The sequence below is a fragment of the Solanum tuberosum genome, unplaced genomic scaffold (genome assembly GCF_000226075.1).
Source record: "Solanum tuberosum cultivar DM 1-3 516 R44 unplaced genomic scaffold, SolTub_3.0 scf00196, whole genome shotgun sequence".
Lineage (NCBI taxonomy): Eukaryota > Viridiplantae > Streptophyta > Magnoliopsida > Solanales > Solanaceae > Solanum > Solanum tuberosum.
In genome coordinates, this window is record NW_006239123.1 from 926,686 (window position 1) to 947,239 (window position 20,554).

The 20,554-nt window shown below is 37.7% G+C and overlaps 1 protein-coding gene across 3 annotated transcripts in view; it reads left to right on the plus strand.

Moving 5' to 3' along the window:
• Positions 1-20,554, plus strand: part of LOC102600386 (mRNA-capping enzyme-like) — a 46,081-nt gene that overhangs the window by 24,271 nt on the left and 1,256 nt on the right. For all 3 annotated transcript variants that reach the window (XM_015312334.1, XM_006355322.2, XM_006355323.2), the window contains exons 7-16: positions 2,082-2,213; positions 2,301-2,507; positions 12,914-13,033; positions 13,263-13,309; positions 17,108-17,270; positions 17,683-17,820; positions 17,960-18,082; positions 18,174-18,272; positions 18,599-18,688; positions 19,151-19,232. In XM_015312334.1, coding sequence (XP_015167820.1) covers positions 2,082-2,213; positions 2,301-2,507; positions 12,914-13,033; positions 13,263-13,309; positions 17,108-17,270; positions 17,683-17,820; positions 17,960-18,082; positions 18,174-18,272; positions 18,599-18,688; positions 19,151-19,232 — 1,201 coding nt within the window. The remainder of the gene's footprint in view (positions 1-2,081; positions 2,214-2,300; positions 2,508-12,913; positions 13,034-13,262; positions 13,310-17,107; positions 17,271-17,682; positions 17,821-17,959; positions 18,083-18,173; positions 18,273-18,598; positions 18,689-19,150; positions 19,233-20,554) is intronic.

The following is a 20,554-nucleotide window of genomic DNA, read 5'->3' on the forward strand; positions in this document are numbered from 1 at the left end:
CCTAGGTGTTTTTTGTGCAACTTGACGGGAAACAAATAACCATCTCTTCCTGCATTGTAAGTAAATTTACTGCTCAAATTTGGAACTTGTTTCTCAACATCACAAGCATGAACTGGACAATGCCAGAACATACATCAGATCTGTTGAGCTGCTGGATTAGGAGGGGAGGCAGTAAGAGTCAAAAGAGATGGTGGAAGCTAATACCATCATGTGTATGGTGGTCAGTCTGGAAAGAAAGAAATGGAAGATGTTTTGAAGATAGATCCAATTCCATCCACAAAGTTAAATGGAATTGTATAGTATCTCTACTTTTTTGGTGTAAACAGCTTTGTATAGATGATATAGACCAGATTATAGATTTGATAGGAAATCTGTAATTATCCCTTTTTAGAGGTAGCCAGCATACCCTTAATGCTGAAGAATTCAACCTTACCAGTTTCAAAAAAAAATATCCACCTTGAATTGTTTACCGAGTCTCATAACATTACGTTGCACCCATAATGATGCATCCACCACTGCTATCTGCATGTGAGTATCCAGTGGTTGAACATCTTCAACTGGCCACTGCTCAATTTCGACCAATTGAGTGTTTTTATTCCCAATTATTTCTGAATTCATATCTGCTGTCCCTTGTTCTGTCTCGATGATATCACCCTCTCTTATGGATTGGATTAGATGTGGAAAACTTGTATGATGCTCTATATTCCTTTGATCTCTCCTCTGCATGTAGGATTGGAGTTTGGTTTGTGGTACAATGTTTGTTGGCATCTATTCAGTAGTAATAGTGTCGTAGGAAGATACATATCTGGGCTCTTCCACCAAACGTGAGGAAATAAAACATTTGGGCCCAAAATCTTTATCACTCCAAATGGGCTTCTGGTCAAAGTCCATCTCTGCAGAAAAAACCCTATCACCTGCAGATGGCCCACTTTCCTTTCTATTTAGTAAATCAAGGACCAAACCCTCCTCACGTGTCTGTGAACCGGTCTCCCAATAATTTCTCAAATCTCTGCAAATTCTTCCACTCTTCTCCAACATCCACCCTCGTCGGAATTTCACTCCAAATGGGTATTATGTATATCAGTCCCTTGTCTTCTATGATCACTTCTGATGGCACCCTCTGCCCTCCTCTTATCTTTAGTCTTGCCCATTTGAGATGGTTTTTCAAAGAGGTTTCTTCCTTAGTTTCTAACCAATCACCACATTGGTCACCAATAGCCTTGAAGGTTTTCTCAGACCATAGAAGTAAAGGCAACCCCATAGCTATTAGCGATGTCCACTCTGTCTCTTGGATATCAGTGCAACAACCAGCGACGGGTGACCACCATTCAAGTTGGATTTTCTCCTTCTTCCATGTCCATTCTCCTTGTAAAACCTGGTCCGCCATGTATTTAGTTGGAAACTCAAAGAGAAATTGTCTGGCTGCCATTTCATAGATGTTCACCCGAAAGTGTTCTTCCAAGTTGAGAGTGCCCAACGTCTATTATCTGGTAGAATTGGGGTCTCCTTCACTCCTCTTCTAAAGTAGCCGACCACACACCTTGCTAATATCCCGTCTTCCTTGAACTTGCACCCCTCTCCACGACCTTTCAAGTTCATAATCCATTTTAAGGTTTTTCTTTTTCCAATGCAAAAAGTTGTGGGGGATACTGTATTTGCAATGGAAACTGTAGTTTCTGAGAATTTGTCTCAGATTAAAAAGTACTGTACTTCCTCAGAGTATTCGAAAGGTGTTCTGTTAACTTCTAGTTAGGTTTTCTTAGTATTAGGACTCATCATTGAAATATAGCTTTTGCAGGAATGCAATATAATGTTCTGTACAATAGACCAGTAGATCAAATATGGTCTCCTCTTTAGATTTTGTTAGGTTTTTGTTATCTTTTTAGCTGATATCTCCTCTTTTGTAACTATGCATCTTGTTGATGCCTTTGTGATTTTATAAAACACTTCATCAAAAAAAATATGGTTCATGTTGTCATATGAGTTTTATTTTGTTCAAGGCTTTAAGCAAATAATGGCTAACTTATCACGCTGAAAACTATTGAAAGGAACTTGACACTAATATTTATGGCTTCTATCAGGTTTCACAATTTCTTGCCCGTCAAAAACATGCAAAGAAGTATATTCTTGTTCATTGCACACATGGGCATAATCGCACTGGGTTTATGATTATTCATTATCTTATGCGTACGCTGCCAATATCTGTCAGTCAGGTTAGTAATTTTGCGATGCTACATCCTTCTTGCTTCAAATTTAACCACATATCTCTGCGTATGAATAATCAGAGTACTATTATGCAGGCAATTAAAATTTTTTCTGATGCTCGTCCTCCTGGGATCTATAAGCCAGACTATATCGATGCCCTATATGCCTTCTATCATGAGAAAAAACCTGAAATGGTTGTTTGTCCTCCAACACCTGAGTGGAAAAAATCTTCTGAGCTTGATTTGAATGGTGATGCTATGCCAGATGACGATGACGATGGAGGTCCTACAGCTCCTTTGACTGTATGTGTTTCTCCAACATAACTTTGCTCTTTGATATTGTTGGCACTTTATTCGTGGTTGAAGTGTTTGTTTTTTCCTTCTCTGATGCAAGTGTAAGCCTTCAGTTTCCACTAGTGCGGTGTTGAATTTGATTGAATGTGAACACTAAAGTGGTAACATTCTAGTGGCTCTCGGCATTAGAATGAGAAATCTATCACTTCCTGATACTTCTATGGTGAGAAATTAGTGAACTAACATCCAAAATGCTGAGGAATCCATTGGGACTTAGAGAGAAAAATGCTCCCAGGCACTCTTCCCAAGACCAAAACCTTAGAGACCCTTTCTGGGTATCTAGGATCCTCATTCCGGTGGCCTATTGCCATCAGATCTCAACCCTTTCAACTTCTTTTCATTTCCTTTCTCTCAGACTTTTCTTTCCATGTATATAAGTCATATTTCAGACAAGGGGTAAGTCTTATGATCTCACAAAGACTAGGTAGGCGTTTGGCCATGCGATACCATATCACGATATGGTATCGTGAGATGGAATCAGCGTTTGGACATGCGATTTTACGCTGATTCCATCTCATGATTCCATATTCTCCAAAAACTATGATATGGAATTATATGGTAATTCCCTATCATGATTTGAGATATTTTAATACAAAAATTGAACCACGAGTTTATTTTGTTAAAACAATCCACATTTATATCTACTAACCATTTATTTCATATGTAAATAAAATTTATAATCACATTATTACTTTTTAAAATTTATTATTCTCACCAACATATAGTCACTTTAACTCACACCAACCGATTGTTAAAAGTGATGAAATATTTATGGTCTATGAGCATGAAAATATAGTTGCGGATGATATTGACCAACAAATGGCTCAAAGTAACAGTGTTGGTTCGTCTTCTCGGTCACATGATCGAGAAATGCAAGTTCAACGTGAGGAAATTGTCCGTATTATGTGGGAAGATTATATTAAAAGACTAATACACTACAATTTATGTTCAATTTAAAAAAAAATAATTAAAGTTAGATGAAACAATTACTTAAATGGAGAACAAATAGCTTTGTAATAATTTATTATGTGATTTTATAAATTTTTGTTTATTTAATAAGATTGAATAAACAATTGGAGCTATTTTAATAGTTTACAACTTATGAGATTTTTATGTTTATGAGAAAATATACAACACAAATTCCATATCGCATGTCCAAACAAAACTTCAATTTCATCTCATGCCCAAATGGGCCCTAGGTCTAATTCAGGAATTTGGTTTGAGTGGGTGGAAAATTCCAAGTTCACAATCAAACGTATGGTTTTTAGCAAAGGAGCTTTACTTTGGCTATGCAAAAGGCTAAAGGAAGCCACATATAACAGAGGTTAAAGTTTCATTTCATGGAGATGTCAAGTTCTTTCGACATTTATTGTTCTCAAAAGTTCAATAAGTACGGTAGGTTCTTATCAATTATTTCTGTGAAGGGACAAAGTAGGTATGTGATCATTATCCCAGAAAACACTTTCAATGAGGGGTGGGGGAGTTTAGCATTAAAAGTGGAGAATTTCTCTCAAGAAACCAAGTACGCATGGTACATTTATTACATCAAGAGGAGACAAAGTCCAAAACAATCATTGGAAAGGGGAACTACGAAGAAGCCTTGTACAATAGTAAATGGAATAACGCAGAACTGGTTGTTGTAAAAGGAAGCTTCTTTTCTGAAGACGTCGTCAAACATCCATGATAATGATCCTCTTGGAAGGTTCCATGTGGGAAGATTCTGTGGAGTAGAAGATGCACCTATACGTAGTGATGTTCGAAAATGGGCACAACATACATGGAAGGGTGATTTCACGTATCAGGACACTACTTCCAGTTCAAGTGTCAACGATCGTGAGTAGTAATATTACCCAACCGAATGGGTTGGGGTCGAGTCCCAAGGGAGCGGTTAACATTTGAGAATTAAATAGAAAAGTAAAACTAAGTTCTAATCAATCATAGCTATAAACATTAACGAATAAAAACATACTAAATCTAAAGGGTGACACGAATGTCAATTATCAATGGGGGGGTTTTATATTCAACTAAAGGATAAAAACAACAAAAATATAAAGATACGAGATAGGGAAATGAGATTCTTGGGATGTGATAGGAATATGGGATAAAATATACTATGGGTAAATGCTATTGATAGTGAATCGCTGAATATTTGTAACTAGGCTAGACTTTAGTGGGTAAATTTTCTCTCGAACAACTTACCCCGAATTAACTCAGTTTCTCTCGAACACCGAGTGGCAGCACTATAGCACAACCTCCTCCTTAGCCCATTCACCTCTCGAGCTGAATGTGTGGGAGAAGGTCTAGGATTCACTCTCTCGAGCTGAACCCACGACGACCCAATAACCACCGGCTATCGATTTAGTAGTCTTAGTTTTAAAACCTCTCTCTCGAGCAAGCCAAAAACACTAAGATGAAATCGTATTTGCAACTACAATCCCATTAAGTTCAAACATAACTACTAAACGAAATCACATTTAGATAGCAAATAGACTAACAATAAGCAATACCCAATAGTAAATTTAATCCATATTCACAAAATCACACCCCAAGAATTGGGGTTTTAGCTAGACATGAAAAAGAGATATAAATCGATACCAACAAGTGTTTCCATCAAGTGGGTACGATAGAAAATGTCTTTACACACGCCTAAGATGAAGAATCTTTGATGCCCACTTCCAATTTCTTGGAGTTGAAAACCTTCAAAACCTTCAAGCTCAAGAACAATGTCTCCCAAAAACTCTAAGAACTCAAAAATATCTAAACACTGAGTAATAAGTCGGTTCTTCGAATTCTGGATACTAAGCTACAAAATTAAATAGGTATTTATAGTTTTTGAAAATTTGTGCTGCGAAGGATCACTCGGCGCAGTTAGTCGGGATCGCCGATACACTCGGCGATCCGCCCTTTGGTCTGGTTCATCGCTTTTCAGCTTTTGCCTTCAGCATCTTCGCGTTTTGATTCATTGGGCGACAGGGAACTGCTTCGCGGAACTGCTCGGCGATGCGCCGACTGCTCCCTTTCCTCGCAGACTTGATCTTTTCCTTCGGGGCTCAGCACACTGGAATATTAGGCGAGATTTGAGGCCTTTCGGCCACTCGCCTAATGGATTAGGCGATCTTCAGGCGGTCTTTTCTTCCTTCTTTCAGCCGCCTTGTTCCTTTTTGCTCAATAGCGTCCATGCTTTGTCTCTCAAGTCAAATACCTGAAATGTAAGGATTTACATCAGATATTGAGACAAAATATGCATTTGAGGACACTAATTCTATCAAAATATAGCCCTAAATGAATCCAAATTGTGGACTCATCAAAGGGTGCCCAAAATGTTCAGGTATATGATATGAATGGCTTCAATATTTGAATTACAGTCGAGAAGGGCGGCAAAGCATGTCCTAATGGGTGAATGGAGGAGACAAAAGGCAAGTCTAAAGCTTGATTGGTGGAATCCAACAAGGGGGACTTTTCTGGAACAAACAAAGTTTGACTGGTACTGGATACGGGTGCTAGGGCTCCCACTGCAGTTATGGAACAAAGAGGTGATGAGGAAGATAGGTGATGACTGTGAGGGTGGATAGAAAATAAGGAGATAGAACTAAAAAAACATTTGAGATGGGCTTTGAATCAAGGTTCGAGGCCCTAGGGAGAAAATAGTGACGACGAAAGAAATCGCCGATGGTGATCTAATTTTCTCTTTGCCAGTTTGGTGCGAGTCTCCAGCCACCTACATGCTCTTGGAGCAAGGAGAGGCGAATATCCAAGGTGATAGCTTCGAGGGAGATGCTGCTGCTGCAGACAATTATGAATCTGCATAAATTAGAGGTGACCTTCATCTAAAAGGAATGGAAAAGAAGAGAGTAATATTAACAGAGTTCGATGCTAACAAGAAAAGGGCAATAGATAAGGACAAAGGGGACAAGGCAAGTGGGGCCACAAACAATTTAAATGATATAGTGGAGTCTCAGTGTTTATCCACCTCATCAGGAAGAGAAAGTGGAGAGCCTTTTGAAAGAATAGGCCACATGGGATAAGTTAGTGGGGCCCTAGAGGAGGGTTTCAATTTGGAAGATTTATTTTTAAATGGGCCTTCTCATTTAGATTCACAGTTGGGTCACTCAATTAAAAAGTCCATCCCTATTATGGGCTCTTTAATTAATAAGGCCACTCCTTTCACAGAACCTTTTGCACAATATGCTCACCTAGAGTTGGAAAACATAACAGAAGCTTTGCTCACTCTACTATTGGAGAGGATGTAGAATTTTGCTTGCGTATGACAGAAACTTCAAGAACTTCTCAAGAGCTTTCAGAATTGAATTCGCTGGCGGAAGACACGCCTCAGGGGTACTTTGCTTCTTCTGAAATGATGGAAGTGCATAAAGAGGTAGGTTAAGTGATTTAAACTCGAATCATGAGTCAGCAGATGAAAAATTGGTGGTTTTTGAAGAACCAATGCCCCTTTACATTGATGACAATATAACAAAGAAGTGCATGGAATCAAAAGTCACGATAAGGGTCCATCTCAATGTTATTAAACTAAGTCAAATGTTTGGAGTTTTCATTAAGGGCTTGAGAATCAGTTCTATTCTCTCCTAATAAAACTGGAACAGAACAGATTGAATGAAATCTGTAAAGTTAAGGGAAGTTCCTCCATCAACAACAATATGCCAAAAGAATTGAAAAATCTAATATTTGACATGAATTTCAAAGAGGGAGAACCTAGGAAAAGAGGGAGAGATCTAACCATGGTGAAAAAATGATGGTAAAAGTAATGACTTGGAATGTGAGGGGATTAAATGATAACAATAAAAGGAGATTAGTTAGGAATGTAATCAACCACTGTGGGGGTAGATGTATTTATTTTGGTGGAAACTAAATTAGATGGTAATGTTAGTAGGTTGCTAAAGAGTATTTGGAGCAATAGATGGGTTGGAGAAATACACTTACAGGCAGAGGGTAGCAGTGGAGGGATTTTCATTATGTGGGATAAGAGGATATGTGAAGGGGAGTTGGTGGAGAATGGAGATCAGTGTATCACTTGTAAGTTGTCTGGAAAAAACCAGAATCTTACCTGGTTCCTGACAATTGTGTATGCCTAATGTATTAGATTGGATAGGAGAGAATTATGGTGCGAACTGGGAGCCATGAGAAGTTTATGTGAAGGGCCATGGGTAGCGTGCGGAGACTTTAATGTTTTTAGATATCCATTGGAAAGAATAAGCTGTTACAAAATAAATGGGGCTATGGCAGAATTTTCTGAATGCATAGAGGAACTGGAGTTGATAGACCCTCCTTTATTTGGAGGGTCTTACACATGGAGAAGAGGGGAAAACCACAACTCGGCATCTAGGATCAACAAATTTCTTTTTTCCTCTCAATGGGAGGAACAATTTGTTAACATCAAACAAGAGATCAGTCCTTAATTGGTCTCAGATCATCATCAAGATTTGTTGACTTGTGGTCATATTAAATTACAAGAAATCTTATTTTAAGTTTGAAAATTGGTGGATGGGGGGGGTTGAGGGGTTCAAGGAGAAAGTGAAAATATGGTGGATCTCTTTCAAAGTCGGTGGCAGACCTGGCTACAATCTAGCTGAAAAGTTGAAACTGCTCAAAGGAAAATTGAAACAGTGGAGCAGAACTAACAAAGGCAACTGGAAAACAACAAAAGGAGGAGCTCCTAAACCAAATTGCCAATTTAGAGACTATCCAAGAGGGAGAACCTAGTGTCTTCAATGCTTAGAACTGCCACAACGCATAAGAGATACAACTCCATTGAAATCTTGACAGTTGGTGGCAACAATATCAGTGATCCAATAGAAATCAAGGAGGCTATCCAAAGGTTTTACCAAAATCTATACAAGGAATCAGAAGAATGGAGACCTGATTTGCAGCTTATCCCACATGTATAACTGAAGAAGAACAAGAGTGGTTACAAAGAGAATTTGAAGAGAAAGAGATACTAGACAGTCTCAAGTTATGTGCAATGGAAAAAGGCACCAGGGCTTGATGGCTTCCCATGTCCTTTTACCTTGCATTCTGGGATGTGCTTAAAGAGGATATTAAGAATGATATTCAGGATTTTCATGCTAATACAAGGTCTGAGAAAAGCTTCAATGCAACCTACGTGGCCCTCATCCCTAAGAAAGCAGGGGTTTTGGAACTGAAGGACTTCAGACCAATAAGCTTGATCACTGGAATTTACAAGGTGATAACAAAGTTATTGGCTAAAAGATTATAAAGGGTGATAGATAGGTTGGTCAACAAGAACCAAATGGCTTTCATAAAAAGGAGACAGATTATGGATGCTGCACTCATTGCTAATGAGAGTGTAGATTCTAGAATGAAAGGAGATGAGCCTGGAATCATGTGCTAATTAGATATTGAAAAGCCTTCATAGCTGCAAATCATCAAAATATCATTATAATAGAACATAATAAGACATTGAAGACACTAGTTGTTGTACTAAATAGGCCTCAAATGAGTGTAAATCTACCACTTGTCACTTTCAAAAAGGAGGTGCTACAAGGCAAAACAAGGAAATATGCCATCTACTTTATGCTGATGATACTATTATTTTTTGTGAACCTACCGAGGAATATAGAAATTACATCAGATTGCTACTATTGTTTTTTGAAACCACTTCAGGTTTGAAGATAAATTGGGTGAGGAGCAGTTTCTTCCCAATCAAGGAGGTACTCAACATCCAGAGTATGACAGACATACTTGGTTGTAATGTGGATCATTTACCTGTTGTTTACTTGGGCATGCCACTTGGTTACAAACATAAAGAGGCAAGGATATGGGATGGCATAATAGAGAAGGCAGAAAAGAGATTAACAAGGTGGAAGTCTCAATATTTATCATTTGGTGGAAGACTCACTCTTATAATCTCAGTTTTAGACTTTCTTCCCACTTATGTAATGTCTCTATTCCCTATACAGCCGAAAGGTTCCAAAGAAACTGGACAAACTCAGAAGGGATTTTCCTTGGCATGGATGTAAGTAGGACAAAGGATATAATTTGGTGAAATGGGAAGTAACAATGAAAAATAGGTACCTCGGAGGATGGAGACAGAATGATAGCCTCTTGATGGCTTTGGAGATACAGTGAAGAAGACCAGGTTCTATGGAAGGAGATCATCAAAGTGAAATATGGTGAGAACAACCCATGGTGTAGCAGTACTAGTTCTATGCCCTATGGAAGTGGGGCATGGAGAACAATCAGAGACCTTTGGCCAAAGATAGAAGAGAACATGACTATAAAAGTGGGAGATGGGAGAAAAACAAAGTTTTCGGGAGATGCTTGGAACAATCAGAACCCTTTGAAGGATATCTTTCTCGACTTAATCATCGTATGCAACCTAGAATCAATTGTCAAAGAATGTTCGACCGATCACGGATGTGATTTTTCTTTTAGAAGATTATTAAATATTAAATTATTAGGTGGAAAGGGTGGCCAACACGCTTCTTCTACTAGATGACTTCTCAGGCACTACATCAAATTCAGATTCCATGAGATGGAAGCATGAAAATGATGGAAAATTCTCTATTAAGAGGGCTTATGAAATAAGTAATGCACATCAAAACAGAAGACGACAATTTTTGTGGAATAATGTGTAGGAAAACATAGGTCCAACTAAAGTAAAATGCTTCACCTGGTTGGTAGTAAGAAAGGCTTGCCTAACACATGAGGTTTTGAAGAGAAAGTGGCGTATCATAGTTTCCAGATGCCAACTTTGCGGGGAAACAAAAGAGACAAACAATCACCTCTTTTTGCATTGTAAATTCACTGATCAACTATGGACCTTATTTCTTACCCTCACAGACACATAATGAACCATGCCTGAGCAGTCGACATATATGCTGAGTTGTTGGATTAGAAGACGAGGAAGCAAGAGCCAGAAGAGATGGTGGAAAATCATCCTGCACTGTATATGGTGGAATGTATGGAAAGAGAGAAATAGCAGAAACTTCGAAGATAGGTCCAATTCCATCCATAAAGTTAAATGGAGATTGTATTGTATCTTTTCATTAATGGTGTAAAAAGATAGAAATAGATGAATTTGAACTAGTAGATTTGTTAGGATCTCTGTAAGTAGCATCCTCCTACTCTTCTTTTTTTGGCTTCTTTTTGAAGATCTCCTACATATCCTCAATGCTGAGGAATACAACATTACCAATTTCAAGAAAAAAAAGAGTAGAAATTAGTGAAACTTGATTTTGAGTGCAATGTTAAGCTTGATTATGAAAATTACCAATTTATGACATTCCCAAGTCAGTTTGCCAATGGAGCTTGTAAATGAGAAATTCTTGAGTACCGACCTTGCAACACTTGGGATGCGAAGATCGCCACAGCTTTTTAAAGGCATGATTCCTAGTCAGAGATCACTTGAATTAGGCCTGGGCTGGTCATTAAAGCCTCATGCCTGTCGAGGCTAGATAACTTGAGCCACCTTATGCGAGTCTCCTTTCGTCAGCCAAGAGATGTTTTCCATGTCTGGTCTTAATACTCACTTTATTTTTTTCGATGAAACTTGTACCATAAAATGTCGATATGTTATTCTCAGATTGAGGACTTCTTTTCCTTAGACTCTGCATCAACTATGCTTCAATCCCAAACTAGTTTCAGTCAGGATATGAATCCTCTATATAATTTGCTTTATTAGACTCAGTTTCATTTCAATTCTGGAATGATAATTAAGAAAATGGTCTCTTGTGCTCCTTTATCTGTCCATTCCCACCCAGCAGCCCTTTATGGAGTTAGCAGATTAAGGGTGAAATAAGTAGCCAAAATTTAATGCTGAAGAATTTTGGGTCATCATCCATTATTTTAATGTCTGACCGGGGGTGCCTAAATGTGATGATAAAGGTTTCCTAGGATTGTTGTTTCTTGACTGATAAAGAATTTCTCCTAAAAATACTTAGAACTCTGTACTTAGCCATATTTGTTTTCTTATTTGCATTTGAGCGTTTTTACCTCCATTGACAGCCTATTTCATCGCCTTTGGTCCTCCACCAAATAAGACACACCCAAGAAGAAATCTAGTTTTTCTTAAAAGCATGACAAAGGTGGGTAAACAGTGCTAGAAGAGATCTAACTTTGCTCAGACTTGGAGCAAGCAAAATATTTTCTAGCTTGAAGAAGAGTGCTTGCCATGAAAAATTGAAAAAATACACATGCTAATGGTGTCATAATTGCTGACCTTCTAGAAAGATAAACAAGGTATGCTCCACCAATTAAAGAAAGACACACCCAAGAAGAAATTTAGTTTTTCTTAAAAGCTCAACAAAAGTGGCTAAACAGTGCTAAGAGATATCTAACTTGCCTAGACTTGGAGCAACTATAATATTTTCTAGCTTGATAAAGAGTGTTTGGCATGAAAAGTTGAAAAAATACACATGCTAGTGGTATTAATTTTGCTGACATTCTAGAAAGATAAATGAAGTTCGCCCTCCTTTTTCTCTAATCTTTTGCTGGGGAAAAAGTATTTTGGTATTTTGTTATATTCTATCATCACTCCACTGCTTTTCAAGGTTTTGAGGATTGGGCTTTTTATCAAAATGGTTACTGAATAATTAATTTGTAGGACTGCTTCTTCATAGGAAAGCAAGCATTTGCAGACAATCAACTATATATTTTTGCTGTTCTATTTGATTCACCTTTTACTATTTGAAAGTTTATGTTCCAGAAAAACAAACTTAACTGAGAGAGCCAGAGAGTTGAGTGAGAAAAGTGGTCATGGTAATGTAATAAAGAAGGTGTGGGTGGGGCAAAGAGTGGGAAGAAGGGCGGCGCATCCGGGAGGAGGTGTGTGTAAAACAAAGACGGGAGGCAATGCAGATGGAGGGAGAGAGAATGGGGGTTCGTGAGGATTGTACGGAAGTGAAAGGAGGGGTTTTGTTTGTGAAATCATGTTATTCTTTAAGAAGAGTGACTCGTTTTTGCTTGATGTCGCCCAATCTACTACTCCGTGCTAGTATACCTGATCTTTCTTTCCATTTGGTCTGTCCAAAAATATGATCCTTCGTTAAATGAGAAGTCTTTGTTCCCATCATTTAAACTAATAAAAACTTATATTACTTCCAACTTTTTGACATCTTACCAACTAATTGTTCCACTTTTCACATTCCTAACAATTGTCTAGAACACTGTCCTAGAAAACTCAATTTAGTAATCTATTCAAATGGTGCAGGTTCTAGAATCTAGAGTACGATAACATAATCAAGGTTACAGATGCTTGTGATTTCATCTTTATACCAACATGTTATGGTTTTGGTCTCTATATTTTTGCAGTGTAGCAAAGTTTATTTATTCGAAAGAGCTTTTATAATTTCCTCATAACTCATTTTCTCTCTTCTCAGGACAATCTTGAAGCACAAGTAGTAACCTCAAATGATGACATTTTGGGAGATGCAATCCCACAAGATCAGCAAAATTATTTACGACAGTTCTGTTATCAAGCACTGAAAATGACCCCAGGGGTAGAAATTTTGCAGTTGGTTCTTTGGTGTCTTTATAATTGTTGCATGGGAATTTATATATGGAGATTTCTTGTATTGTTTGTGCGTTACTTTTTATTTTCTGATCTTGCTGTGGACTCACTTTCTATTGTGCAAGTTGTGGATTATGTAGACTACTTACTGCAAAATATATATGTGTCTGCTGTTTCAATTCTAGCTCATAGATCCTTTTGGTGTATTTGCCTTTCAGGGTAGAGGTCCACAATTTCCTGGTTCACATCCAGTCTCTCTTGACAGGTTTGGTTCCAGTCCTTATTTGGAGAACTTCAACTTCATTATATTTTTTTGGTCTAGTCAGGCGTAACCTTAGGTTTAGGAGATCACACTTAACCATGCATACAAGAGGCCTCTTTTCACCCACATCTGGAAAGAACAAGGAAATTATCACAGTTGGTCTCACCTAAATCAGAATAAAAACTGCATAAAGTTAATTTATCAAAAGGGGAAAAGGTTCCGCATAAGCTGATACATGACCTTTATCTGCATTTCCTTGATATGTGGAGATGACAGTAGAAACTGTTGCTGTGTGACAGTAGAACTGGGATACTGTGTAGCTTTGTGAGACTTGTAAATATGGCTCCTGCATAGCCTTCGTGCTGAAATTTATGTACTGTTACCATTTTAAATAAGCTGGTGCTGTGTGATGTAATGTGATAATTGTCTTTAACACACGGATAATGCTGTTATGTTTCGTACTTCTTTCATCATGTGGATGTGATGCAGTAGCGCTACATTTCTGGCCAGTATGTGATTTCAAATTTTACATGTTTGAACAGATATTTGGTTTAGGTGTTTCTCTAATTAGTTTGAGGACGTCCAGTTGGCTTATCAAGCTGAGAACTGCATATCTGAGTGTGAATTCCGATATTTGTTTTGTGTGATATTGCTGTTAAATATAAGCGTGAAGACATCGAAGCCTGAAGTATCTATGTTGCTGAAGAATGAGTTATCCTCGACACCACTGAGTTGGATTATAAAAGCAGGAAACATGTTGATTTGGAAATAAATTTTATCTTGTTTGACTTGTTTAAATTGTGTTACTTAACCCTTCGGGGTGGCCCAGTGGTTTGGGCTTGGGACTTCCATGTTGGAGGTCTCAAGTTCGAAACCCCTTGCCAGCGAAAGCAAGGGGTTTGCCTTCTGGGTCGAGCTCGTCGCACTGGGCTTGCCCAGTGCGGGTTACCTCTCCTATGTGGTTTGCGAGCTATTGCATAGGAGCGGGGGTTTTACCCTGTGCGCACCCAAAGGGTAGCGACTGCGGGTTTCCCTTGTCATCAAAAAAATAAAAAATAAAAAAATTGTGTTACTTATTTGTCTAAAATGCTAATTGACATATCAAATACAACAAACAACATAATAATCCACCACCATGATTCAATTAGTTAACAATAATATGCTTAATGGTTGATTTGAAGGTTGTTAGTGAATATGGGTCCAGTGATCTTTTTTCTTTGAGATGGGTGAAGTTTGTTTTACTGCAAAGTTTGTTACAGTGACATGTAACATGTAAAATCACTTGTGAAGTGATTATCATGATTATTTCTTTATCTCTTCAGGTGTCTAGTTCTTGCTTTCTTCAGTTTAAGCCTGAAGTTGTCTAATGTGATTAACAAATTACAGCATACTTGGTACAGAATAAAATTTGGTTGTTATTTTTGCTTTATTTGCATGAAGTGCTTATTTTGATACTCTTCTTTTCTTACTATGAGACAAATAGTTGAGTGCTGTTCAGTTTCAAAATAAATAAATAAAAATCCAGTTTTGAAAAATAGTTGAGTGTTGTTTCAGCACTTATTAAGTGCCTAAGTAGGCTATTATAATTGGATTTTGGCTGGTTTATCTGAGTGATTTTGGCTTATGATAGAAAATGGACTCTGCCATTTCCTAGGTTTTTGGCCGATCATGTATGTATTTCTGTTGTTCTAATTGCTGTTGGATTCATTATATTTTTCATAGAATTTTGGATGACAGGTTCAGTGCTAATTATACTTTTTCATAGGGAAATGTAGTCTTCGTCATGCTTGAGCTCTTTGGTGCTGTAACGAAATCCCTTATTTTGTTTTCTTCTCCTCATAGGAACTGGTCAAGCGTTTCTTTTTCTACCTCCTGATTTCTTACTTATTCCGTTTATTCTGCTTCTTATAATCAGCCATTAGGAATCTTTGCCTAAACTTCATTAGTGTGTTTGTCTCCCAACCATGAATGTCCCTTGGCCATCATTTCTTACTGCAGAAGTCATTGACTTTCTCCCAAATATTTTTACCTGTATTTCTGCAAATGTTGCAACTAAGCTTTCTTTGAAGTCTCTTCACAATAGCTTATATTCTCTTAACCCACATTTTATAGTTTTGTTTTAGTTAGATCTAATCCTGAAAATAAAGTAACTACTTATCAGAAGAGGTGTTTTGGTGGTTCATGAACTTCCAAGTTTATGGGATGTTCAAATGATTAGGGCTGGGCATTCGGTAATTCGGTTAAGTTTCGGTTGTTTTTTTCGGTTTTTTCGGTTTTCGGTTCTTGTACCACGTGTACCGAACATTGAACCGAATTATTTTGGTTCGGTTCGGTTTTTATTATTTCGGTTCGGTTTGGTTTATGTTATTTCGGTTCGGTTTTTGTTAGTTCGGTCTTTTGTTACAGGACGGTAGTCAATCGTGAATAAGCATTACTAACAGAACGGTGCTTGTTGTCAATGGAAAGAGAGCTGGCTTCCGATTATTCTTAGCATCACTAACAGAACGGTGCTTGTTGTCAATGGAAAGAGAGCTGGCTTCCGATTCGTCTTCTCTACCTGTTGTACTAAGATGCCGCACTACCTGCTGGAGTGCTGCTCTGATGGTCGGCTGGCGGCTGCTGCTGGTCGGCTGGAGGCTGCTGCTGGTCGGCTGGCGGCTTCTGCTGGTCGGCTGCTAGTCGGCTGGTCGACGCGCCGCCGCCGGAAGTGGAAGTGGGAAAGCGGGTCAGTGAAAGCGGCGTTGAAGAAGAATGAAAACTCAAGTTATAAGTGAAGCGTGGGTTATATTTTTTTTTTTGATAAAAGTAATAGGCAAAGCGTGGGTTATTCATTGACCTAATTCAATTGTGCGTATACTAATATTTATTATTTAATACATCCTCCGTTTCAAAAAGAGTGGCCTAGTTTGACTTGGCACGGAGTTTAAGAAAATAAAGAAGACTTTTGAATCTTGTGGTCCTAAATTAAAGTTATGTCAAATGTACAAAATTGCCCTTTAATCTTGTGGCCTTAAACATACCACGTGGAAAGCTGAAATTAAAATGTTACCAAAAAAAGAAAGAGGTCATTCATTTTGAAACAGACTAAAAAGGAAAGGGGGTCATTCTTTTTGAAACAGAGCGAGTAATTAATATTAATAATTAATATGATATTAATATATTATAAATATAATATAATATATTTCGGTAAACTACCGAAATACCGAATAATACAAAAGTCACATACCGAAAATCGAACCGAAATACCGAAAAATACGAAAATTTATACCGAATACCGAATCGAAAACCGAAATACCAAAAAAATTCGGTTCGGTTCGGTATTTCGGTATTTATGCCCAGCCCTACAAATGATCAGACTGAAATACTTCTTGATTCTTGTGACCTGCCAAATAGGCAGAAAGACCCGTGTTTTTTTTATTTTGGAATCAATTACCTTAGTTGGGTGGATGTATGTGGCCTCGACAAGGACCGGGATATTATGCTTGCAGCTCATGAAATAGGTTTGTTTTGTTTGTTCTGCTAATATTGTTTTATTCTGCATGATAGCTTGTCCATCAAGTGTTCTGAGTAGTTAATGTATTTTTTTAGATCCCTTGTACAAATTTTACTCATGGATAATAATCTTGTCATATCTTCATACCTGAACCTCATATGGACTCGGACATGGATATTAATATATTCTCTGAGAAAACAATTGTTTATTTATTAAACTGGCTAGCTGCCTTACAAACTATGGTAGCATCCCACACAAAGCAAGGAAGGTGAAGATTCATCCAAGGTAATCGTTGTCATGATGTGCAGGGAAAACTTGCAGTTATTAAGGCAGCGTTACTACTATGCTACATGGAAGGCTGATGGGACACGGTACATGATGCTGATCACGATGGATGGCTGTTTCTTAATTGATAGGCATTTCAACTTCCGGAGGGTTCAGATGAGATTTCCTTGCAGACACACTAATGAAGTATGCTAATGTCCAGTTAACTATTTTCTTTTGATAAGATAAGTGGTATTAATAACACAGCATCAAGAAGGTGCAAGATTTACAAGATATGGCATTTGAGCTTACAAAAAAAATCTCTGGCTTAACTATACAAACTATCTAAAGCCAGAACTAATGAGTTAGTAAAATCCTGAATTTGTTCTGCATTAACAGCAGGATACAAGTTGGACCAACTAAACAAATTTGCAATGCATCTATTCTTCAAAATGCCTAAAGCAGTTGACTCTCCATCAAAACATCTCTTGTTCCTCTCTAACCAAATGTCCAGTTAGCTATTAGGATGTTCTGATCTTTTTTTTCCCTTTTATGTCTCACTGTTGGAAATTATCTGTACATATGATTTATTACATGAAATTCTCATATTTTCTCCCAGGGTTTAGCTGAAAAGACCCACCACTTCACTTTACTTGATGGAGAGATGGTAATTGATACTTTGCCCGACACACAGAAGCAGGAAAGGAGATACCTAATTTATGATATGATGGCCCTGAACCATGTATCTGTCATTGAGGTTGGATTCTTCGATATGAAACCACCTTCCTTTCCTTCTTGAAAAATTTATGTTAGCTATACTCTTAGGGGTCTTTTGGTTCTCTTCGAATATTATCTGTACATTGTTGTTGCTCATTCTCTGTTCTATAATTTTACAGCGACCCTTTTATGAACGGTGGAGAATGATCGACAAAGAAGTGATTGGTCCAAGGAATTATGAACGTCAACATATATACCAGAGTAGAAACCCTTACTATAGATATGAGTTGGAGCCTTTCAGGGTATGTTTTGTCAAAATTGGAATATATTGTAGTTATTTTCTAGTATTATTTGTTCTGCCTAAGTGGCTGCTGATTTCTCAATGTTTATCAGGTGAGGAGGAAGGATTTTTTTCTGCTCTCTACTGTCACAAAACTTCTCAAAGAATTTATCCCAAAGCTTTCACATGAAGCTGATGGTCTTATTTTTCAGGTGCTAAAGAGTACCTATACTGAATTGCTTCTTGTTCTAGTGTTATATTGGATTTTTTCCTGAGGAGTCAATTTCTTACATCACTTAAGATGTTTTCAAGTTATATGACATGTATGTTTTGGCTGCTATGTTGGAAAACTCTCTGTGGAAGTGGTTTCCAACCTTTATCTACGTTTGCTGTTATGTTGCAGATAGAATTAGTAGCACATCCTCTTGCATGTTATTGCAAATGACATGTTTCTGGCTAACAGTGACGGAGATGCATAAATCATACAGATGAATTTAGGTTCTGGATACTGAGCCACCCTGTTTTCTTTCTGTGTTAGGGTTGGGATGATCCTTATGTTCCTCGCACGCATGAGGGTCTGTTGAAGTGGAAATACCCTGAAATGAACTCGGTTGACTTTCTGTTTGAGGTTGTATTCTGCTCTCCTAGTGAATAGAGCTGTTGCTATTTCCTCCTTATCCTTTTGGTTTCTTATCGTTGTTATGCTCCTACACCTTTCCTGTCAATATCATTTATTTCCATGCTTCAAGTATGTTAAGATAGCTAAGTTAATAAAACAAACAACTTAAGGTTTTAGGCGAGATGATCACAAACATAATATTAAGGCAGGCAATGGTCCTTAGTTCTAGTCTCGCTGTCACCCATTATCAAAAAGAGTTTCCACATGCTTGGCCCATGAAAAAGAATCAGACCCACATGTCAGGGGATGTGTTGAGATAATTTAAGTTATCAAAAGTGTGTTTTCTCTAATAGCTAAGGTTTTAGATTGATGCTTTCATCCTTCAACAAGGCAGACTATCCTTTGTGAAGTGGATCATGTTTCATGCTCTCCTATTGGAAATAAGTGTGATTATCTCTGATCATATGACAGGTGGTCGATGATCGTGAATTGCTTTATCTACATGAACGAGGGAAGAAGAAACTAATGGAGGGGAGTAGGGTTGTTTTCCCAGGTCAGAAATCCACAGTTATATTAGTCATATACTTGTGGTGTCATGCAAGAATGTTTCCCTTAATTGGGGTTAAGTTGGGAGTATAAGAAACTAATATCATCTACATCCATACTCCTTAATTTTTGTAATTTTTTTTTAACTGTGAACTCGTTTGGTTTTTATTGCTGTCTTGTATACTAAACTGACCCGGGTGGATTTTATTTCTTATTAAAATTGTTTTGTGGGGGAATTGGATGCAGTGCCTATTATTTGATGGAGTTATAACCTTCATTAGAGAATGATCTAAAAAGTTAAGGGGGCTAATTCACACTCCTCTTGCAACTGTCAAGATTCCTCTTTGGTGCTTGTGAGGTGCTAAGTAGTACTCCCTCCGCTGCCTTTTACTTGGCCCACATTGACTTAGCAGTTAGCACCTTTTGGGTCTATTTTACTAAATTAACATTTTGAGTTATGCTTTGGAAATTTAAGTTTGACTACTAATACTTCATGTAGTTATTTAATGATAAGGGTAATATTGGAAGAAAATAATAAATCTCTTGATTTGCGACAAGTAAAAAGGAAAATCTATTTTTAGTACCAGGGACAAGGAAAAAAGGAACTGACAACTGAGGGAGTAGTAAGAATATATATAAAAAAATCTAGAGGTACTTCTTGCTGTGACTAAAAACTTAAGGCAGTGTTGCTATTTCACAACTAATCCTCCTTTCTAATCCTACTCTCTTGTAAGTTCAAGATGCATATTCTTCTTAGCCAAAAAAGAAAAAGTAGATACATTTTCTTGCTTTTATTTTTTGGTCTGTTAAGGCTTAGTGTAAATAGAATGTGGATTTTCCACAACTTGAAATTGGATCAGTTGCTAAGGTTAAAGAGGTCAGACATATTAGTTTGGATTGTCAGGATAAGATTTAAATGAATCAAGGGGCAGTAGAAGCTTTTTTGCAATTTCAGGAACGTAACCATGGAACCACAGAAATTCCTCGTCATATGTGACTGAACAAGATGAATCCAAATTTAGGGTCTCTTTGCAAGTGTAAATTTCTGACTAACCAGACCATCCTAGTCGGACTAGGACATGCACCTCTCAAACTTTTCACTTGATTTCAACAATTTTGTTTCTTCTCTTGCTCTTTATAATGATCTTTCCAATGGTTGGTCCTTGTTGCTTTGTGTTGGTGAGTTACTGATTCCAGTGATGAGGTTTAGGGACATCCAGGCAAATGTCTACTCTGTTGTCCTATAGTGTGGCATATCTAAGCATCTCTTGTGCTTTATTTGTATCCCGTGAACTTTTGTGTTATCCCCCCCCCCCCCCCCCCCCCACC